The 8,315-nt window shown below is 37.5% G+C and overlaps 1 protein-coding gene and 1 pseudogene across 1 annotated transcript; both read left to right on the top strand.

The window, feature by feature from the left end:
• Positions 1-800: 800 nt before the first annotated feature.
• LOC137744386 (expansin-A3-like) lies at positions 801-3,248 on the top strand (annotated as a pseudogene).
• A 3,548-nt stretch (positions 3,249-6,796) lies between these two features.
• Positions 6,797-7,477, top strand: LOC137744385 (uncharacterized). Its single transcript, XM_068484214.1, has one exon. The coding sequence runs from the start codon at positions 6,797-6,799 to the stop codon at positions 7,475-7,477; it is 681 nt and encodes a 226-aa protein (XP_068340315.1).
• The last annotated feature ends 838 nt before the right edge of the window (positions 7,478-8,315 follow it).

Genomic DNA, 8,315 nt, shown 5'->3' with positions numbered 1-8,315 from the left:
CTCCCCTGCAACTAGGTCTTGCAAAGAAACATGGTGCGGCGGAGAGATGATTTCAATTTGGGATTTTTCTGCAACTGGCTATTTGAATTTATTTGGGATTCTTCTGCAGTCGGGGAAGAAGAATATGGGAGAGAAAGGGAGGGAGTTTGGGGGGGGGTGCGGCGGAGAGAGCTGGGGAACAATTATCTGGGATTCTTCTGTAGTCGGGGAAGAAGAAGAAGGGCAAGAGAGGGATGGTGTTTGGGGGGTGCGGAGAGATCTGGGAACCAAAAAATGATTTCGCTTTTTTTTTTTTTTTAATTTAATTTTAAGTTTGATTTCTCCTATCCAGTATAATACCAAACACAGTATAAATAATACAGTCATTAGTCCGATATTGCACCAAACGTCCGATTAAGTTAGTCAGTACTATCCGGTGGCTATTTATCCTATCCGACAGAAATAGTAAATACAGTTCGAGCTGCCAAATGAGGCCCTATATATGTCCAACAGGAATGGGCTATAAACTAACTTAGGAATTAGGAGGCGCGCCTAAGCACTTGAGGTGTTGTTAAAGCGCCACCGAGGTGTTTGATTTTTTTTTTATTTTAAAAAACAAACAAAACCCAAATCGATATCGTTTTGGGCAGAGTTTTTATAAACTAAAACTCTTCTATCTTCTCCCACCTTTCTTTACATCAAAATTTCAAGTCTCAAGACAACGCTGCCAACCTCCAATCTCACCCGTCAACCTTCCACAAGTTCACAACAAATTTGTAATTTTAAATTTAAGGTTAGAGTTTCTCACCTACATCAAGGCAATGGCGAAACCAGAAATTCTCGGTAAGAGGGGCAAAATTTAAAAAGTTTAGGGTCTCAAAAAAATGTGAACATTCATTTGAGGTCTAAGTCCAGAATTTGCAAGAAGATTATTTGAACTACCCGTAATATTCATAGAAGAATTTGCACTAACCGAAATATTCAAAAGAGGATTTTGACTACTTAAATAGTCAAATGAGGGTTTGAACAACAATATTATTTGAAGGATGATTTAGCACCGTTTGCATCGTCATATTACTTAACTGTATAATTAGCAAAGTTTTAAAAGATGCTAAGCTCTAGTTGGGCGGTGGACATGACTTTACACTTAGGCAAGGACTTAGGCAAATTTGAATAAATTTATTATATACCGTATAAATAATTGTCTATTTATTATATAGTATATAATATCCGAAAAACATTGATTATAAAACATATGATATATAAAAATATTGACAATTTTTCTTTATTACTTTGTTGAATTTGATGGTAAGAGAAGAAAAAAAAAACAAATAATTACGAGTTCGTAATATTTTATAAATTATTTTTTAAAACTCGTATAAATTTATAGTGAATTTTAAGATAAATAACAGTGTCAAACAAGTGGCTTAAAAAATATTGGAAGAGTGGTCAAATTAATTGGACAATAATTAAAAAACAAAACAAATTGTAATATAAATGAGCAATAGCAAGTTATGTGGCGCAAATTGATTGGCCAATAGTTAAAAAAAACAAATTGTAATTCTGAAATGGCACGTGGGGTGGGATGGGAGAGAGAGAAAGTCTCACTCTTCTTCCTTTCTCTTCTTCTTCGTTAGAACTAGAAGGTCCAAAACCCCATTTCCAGAAGCTACAAAATGCATATCTTCGTTCCTCCTTTCTTTGGCCTAGGTTTTTTTTTTTTGGGAAAAAAGAGAGCCCGCGATCAGCCTGTGATACAATAGAGCAGGGAAACCCAAAAGGCCAGAAAACCAGATGGAATTTCATCACTTTTGACGAGACCAGAGGGGCGGAACCACCGCTCCTGTGCTTGATTTCCAGTGAGGGGAGGGGCGGCCGCCACTCCTCGCCCTCACGTAACTTCGCCACTGCATCGAGGTTTATGAAAAATTAATAATTTATGCTCCTACCTAGGCGAGGTAATCTATGAAGGTCTTGGTTTTGCCTTCGTCTTTTAAAACATTGTTCCCAATGGTAGAAAACGTTTTTAGTTTGAATCCCACTTCCTATTGATGATAAATTAAAATCTAGAAAGAAATTACAATCAGAACATCTCGGTTCTCAAGTAATAGACATGAGACCACATTTCAAATCGCGGCCATATTTTAGCCAAAACGCAAAGTTAGACAATCATTTATATTTCCAACTCGATCCCACTTTGATTATGTATTAAAGATGTGATCAGTTGCTTGTAGTGAGCTTTAAGAAAAACAGATGTAAACATTTTCCATATTCGAAGCTAGGTAGATTCTGTAATTTTTCTTTTGATCCAATCGCCGTCAAAAGGATCATGTATTTTATGCAGGCAATAGAGATAAAGAATGGAACTTGCAGAGTTCAAATTCTTGCCTTCCAAAAATTTACGATAACAATGTACAACCCATTAAGACGAAAAATTCACGATGTCAGTTTCATACAAGCCGTGGGACGCTCCTAGGACAACTATTTACGATCCAATCACTTCATTACCACGAACTAGTCATTTTTTTTTTCATCTCACTTGGTTGTTTGGAAATTAATTAGAACAAGATAGTAGTATTTTGATGATGACTACGTGCAGGAGGAGCTTGCGGTGATGAGGATGTGATAAAAGAAGGATATGGCCTGGACACAGCAGCGTTGAGCGAGGTTTTATTCAACAAAGGGCTGTCTTGTGGAGCATGCTATGAAATCAAATGCGTCGACAACCCTCAGTGGTGCAAGCCAGGACATCCAAGTCACAGCGACCAACAACTGCCCCCCCAATTGGAACGAGCCAAGTGACAATGGAGGGTGGTGCAACCCTCCACGTGAGCATTTTGATATAGCCAAACCTTCGTTCATCAAAATTGCCGAGTACAAGGCTGGCATTGTTCCGGTCATGTACCGTAGGGTTCCATGCCTGAAGAAAGGAGGAATTAAATTCACAATAACTGGGAATCCATATTTCAACCAAGTGTTGGTGTGGAATGTGGGAGGAGCCGTGGATGTGACCGGAATGCAAGTGAAGGGCAGCAAGAAGCTCAAATGGACAACGATGAAGCGGCTATGGGGTCAGAAGTGGGAAACTGACTCCAAGATGGTTGGCGAGTCATTGACCTTCCGAGTCAGAGCGAGTGATGGTAGATACTCAACCTCATGGCATGTTGCTCCAAGCAATTGGCAGTTTGGCCAAACCTTCAAAGGCAAGAATTTCAGGTAGAAATAAACTTGTAAATAATGTTAATGTTGTTTGATTTATGGGAAGTGATTTTCACACATCTTCTTTAGCTTTCCACACATTTTTCTTTATTTATAGTCATTAAATTGAATAAATCAAACAAAATCAACATCCAAAATTAAACATAAGTGTGTAAGAAGCTAAAGACGATGTGTGAAAATTATTTTCCTTATTTTTTATTATGTAAAATTGTAAATATTTGCTTTGTCGGAGATTTACCTCTCATCGTGTAAATAAATAAATAAATAAATATATATATATATGTATATATGTATATATGTATATATGTTTGTATGTATGTATATATATAAAGTGTAATTTACCTATTGTTTTATATGGTCAACATTTCCTGTTTAGGGATAACCTTTTCAATCTTGGCAAATTTGTGGTTTCGTTTTATAATAATATTTCGGACAGCCAGGTTTTTATATCCACAATAGTTTTCGGCAAAAGTTTTCGTCATGACGGATGTGTGCAGTGAAATCCAAGGTTTCATAAAGAGGATAAGACAAAATTTCGAATTAAAATTGGTCGTGTGACAAGCAAAAGAAATGTGGAAATAATAATGTTATTCTTACCATCAAATTATCACAATATAACATGTGATGTGATAGGGGCACGTTAAAACCTTAACATCTTACACCACATTATCATTACACTTAAAACCTAATCTCTTACACCACATTATTTTAAAAAATAACATTATTACCATCAAACTTTCTTGTAATGTATATCAATTAATTTTTTAAAAGTTAATAATCAAACTTTATTTTTCTCTACACCTTTGATGCTATTCTTACCATCAAACTTTCTTTTAATATGCTCATTAATTTTAAAAAAAAATTATTTATTCTTCTAGACACACTTTATTCTTGGAGAACAAAATGATCACCCCCACATACCACTTAAAACCCTAACCTCTTACACCACATTGCCATTACCACTACCATTGTTGCCACCACCACCACACCACAATCCCATCACCATCACCACCACTACTATACCTGTCACCAGTACCACCATAACCACAACTCCCACTGCATCCTTGTCGCCACCGCCATCATCACAACCATAAACATAACTGCCATCACAACCACAACTGTCACCATCGTCGTTGTCGTTGCCTCTACCACTATTGTTACCTTTACAACCCAACCACCACACCCCTTTATTGCACCATCATCACAACCATTGTTCTTGCCATCGTTGGCGTAGTCAGGGCCCACACTATCAGGTCCATTTTTGTCATTATATACAATTGTATCACTTTTATATTAAAATTTGCCAAATCTTTTTACATTGCTTTTCATACTCACAAGTCACAACACTTTTAGAAATACAGTTATCAAACGATCAACTGTTTTATTTTGCAGTTGATTATTCTTAAAACACAATAGAAACTTCTTTTTTTTTTTTTTTTTGTTTTAAGTCATAGCAATTCCAAACTGGCTCTTAGTCATGTGAAATGGTGGATTCCCATGTTTATTTTAAGGATGCATAAAAATCAATTATCAATGACACACCCTGACCCCGATGTCTAGGTGAACACCAAAATCAAAGTGTAATGGCCGTCACCCAGAATGTGACGTAGCCACAACATGCTGCCGATACAATAATAAAATAACTTTGAATAATTTACCAAAAATTCGGTAGAGTTTGCTTTGAAATTTGGTTCTGGCCTAAATTTAAAACCTGCTTAAAATATTATAATTACTTTAACACAACATCCCCTAAGGGCCACATCGAATGGGTTATCAACCGTCCGCTACTTGCATGATAAGTTGTTCAGAGCATGGCATATGTTTTACAACAAAAACGGAAGACGTGAAGGTGCTAAGAAATCTGAAACTCTCATCCTATCATGAATGGACATTCATACAAACAAAAAGCACTTTAGGGAGTAGTCCTACTCGATACGGTTTAGGACGCGAACCTAATGATATGTACCTTGCGAACCTAATGACGCGAACCTAATGATATGTACCTTGCTGTTTTGGTTTATAGTTCGGACTATAAACCAAAACATGAATAAGTTGGGACTCTAACCCAAAACATGAATAAGTTGGGATTCTAACCCAAAACATGAATAAGTTGGGACTCTAACCCTAAATAATAGTTGAGTTTGAAATTTAACGAACGTCATGACAATAATGTATACGGCCGTACGAGTAAGGCGCTATGATGTGAGTACATGCCTACGAAGTAGTGTATAAGATCATAATCCAAAACGATTACCAAATACATGATCATGCCTAGTAGTGAAAGCAGTATCTCAAAGAATCGTTTTTATAAAAATTCATCAGCTACATCATGTTTCCAACAGTAAACCAAGTAAAGGAATGATCATAATCATATTTAAAATCATTTATATAGATATGAATATAATGAAAACCATTTTTGAAATCAAATTTCCACTCACCTCCAGCTAGCTCTCGCTTGATAGCCTAGTCTTTACCAATCTTGGTTAACTTTGTATCTAGACTGAATCATAATAATAGCACGTCTTGAACTCGGACACCCGATACATCATTTAATTTTATTTAGTCTTATGGTTGCATCTAATTTTCGAGTTAAACTGCTTACGTACTTTGTGAACAGATCAAGCCAATTGTAGCTCACCTTCTATAAGAGAATTTCAACGTAAGCTACTTGCGTTATTCCCAAAATGAAATGAAATGACAATGGGAAGAATCTGCCCTTTTTCTTTGCACTTCCTTTCCGTTATCGTAAAGCATCTGCATACACTTAATTCCCACATAGAAGTTCATATTTTCAAAATCCACAACAACAATAAATCTGCCAACTATTTAAAATTAACCAACAACTTCCAACGTCACTTGACAAAAATCACAGCCAAGGTAAATAATTCTTAAAATTAACGGGTTTAGGGTTTTTCTCCGATTTTTATTTCAATGTCTTCAATCCACACTACACCTTAGCTGCTCTACCCTGCGACTTCCTCTGTGTTTTCACTACGAACAAAGATCTCTCACATACAACTCAAAATTCGAATTAAAAGGCTTGACTCTCAAACTTTTCAAAAAAAGAGAAACTTGGGAATATGGAATATCCACTTAGATACTCTGGAAGCCCATCAAGAGAGGAATAATTTTCCCTCTTGAGTCGAGACCCAAATTCGGCGAGATTGGCCGGAATAGGCATAAAATGGCGGGGAACCATCGAATTAGAATCTCTGTGTACACTTTGTTTCAACGTGTAGGTATGATATCAAATCTAAGAGGGCCTCGATATGAATCGGAGAGCCTCTGATGTTATGTTATTTGATTGTATAGCCTAAACCCCAATCCCTCTATCTAAAACACACCAAGAAGAAGTGATGTCTTCCGGGAAATTAAAAGGATAACCAGAAAAAAAAAAAAAAAAAAAAAAACCAAGGATTAAAAAAAGATTAGGAGTTACAAACCGTTTCCGATAAGAACAACTCCTACAAATTTGGTTCCCTTATAGGTTAATTCTATAGCCTAATCCAACACTTCCTCTTCTCCTTCTCAAAATTCAAAAATCAAAACGCATAAATAGATGCACCCTAGTCAATTGATCATTAATCAAAGATATAAAATGGCTACACGAGTGAAAAATTACACTCTTTGTTCTCGCCTCAAACAGTGCCCAAAAGTTCACATCATAGCTATCATCGTCTGTATCCCTATCTACGTGCTGGGAATCCTGTTTTTCCACGACCAATATAAGTTGACTCCCGCAGAGCCCTGTTTACGGCTCGACTCTTCCACCGTGAGCAAACTCAACTCGAGTGGCTCCGAGTTAACCGCCACGTGGGACATGACGGTCGTCTCGGTGAACCCTAATCGCGTGCTTGCCATCTCCTTCGACAGCCTGCAAGTCACCATCTCGTACAAAACGGACACCGGCGACAACGGCAGAGACGTCTTGCTCACAACGAAGCCGGTGCCTCCTCCTCCTTCGCCTTTAAATACAAAAACCTCGACCGCTCACAGCTTCAAGATCGAAACGGTGTCCGCTTATGTAGGCGATTACGTGGCCAATCAAATCTCCGAAGGGAGAGCCCGTGGATCGGTGAAATTCGTGTTTGGCATGCTAGGTTATTATAGGTACGTCAATACTTCGCGGTGGTATTTGACTAGGCGTAGGTTAGAGTTTGGGGTGTTCTGTTGCTGGGTCGAGTTCGGGTTTTCACCGGGTAATTGGACCGGGACATTGACAACGATGGATGAGTCGAGGGCATGCGTGGATGATCCGATAACAGTCCATTTCAAGTAGAGATGTGGTTATAACTTATGTTGGTTGCCGTACATTTTGTTAATTAGGGTTTTTTTCTTTCTTTCTTTCCCTTGTTTATTTATTCTTAAAAAGTATGCAGTTAATCCTTGCTTGATTCGTAATGAAGATTATGGTGAAATTGTTCGTGTTTACCTATGTCACATTTTTTTGTCCTTAAAGTACCTCTATATAAAGCCGTTACCGATCATTTCACTGTCCTTTACCGATAGTTTTGCTGTTCGTTACCAATCATTTCGCCGTCCGCTACCGATCCTTTTGCCATTACCAATTGTTGGAATTTCTTTGTCCCACATCGGTAAGAGGGAAGGAGAAAAAGCAATTTAAAAGGAATTACTCCACTCTAATTAACACCAAGGCCCTTTGTGATAAAACCCCACATCTGGCTGATTGCCTAGGTGATAAAGTGGGGATAGTATCACTGTTGTTGGATTGGGCCCTCAGTACGTCGACCTAAAAAATTCGACACCGATTGTTTTTGTTCGCAGTGACCGATCGTTTTTGTTTTGCATCGTTTTCGTTTCGCCCACCAAGAGTTTATGCAACGCGTATTTTTTGCTATGCTCCCTGAAACTCGATTTAATCTCATTTTCCCTTTTGAAAAAAAATTTCATCCCTTTACATCTGGTAACTCATCCTTTGGAGAATAGAAAACTTCCTCGAAAAGTTCAAGGTTGGTTATATACATCCAATCCTCACATGCATTTTCTTAAACCAATAGAAAGAAAAGTGAGAGAATGAGAGCACTCTTTTTTATAGTGAAGATTACTCATCCTTAGAGTGAAAAGATTGAGTTTTAGTTTTCAATGAGAGAAGACTA

The sequence above is a fragment of the Pyrus communis genome, chromosome 9, assembly GCF_963583255.1.
Source record: "Pyrus communis chromosome 9, drPyrComm1.1, whole genome shotgun sequence".
NCBI lineage: Eukaryota > Viridiplantae > Streptophyta > Magnoliopsida > Rosales > Rosaceae > Pyrus > Pyrus communis.
This window is presented reverse-complemented; position numbering and strand designations above follow the sequence as displayed.

Excerpts from the sequence above, each read along its gene's own strand:
- LOC137744385 (XM_068484214.1), top strand. The coding sequence starts at position 6,797 with ATGGCTACACGAGTGAAAAATTACACTCTTTGTTCTCGCCTCAAACAG.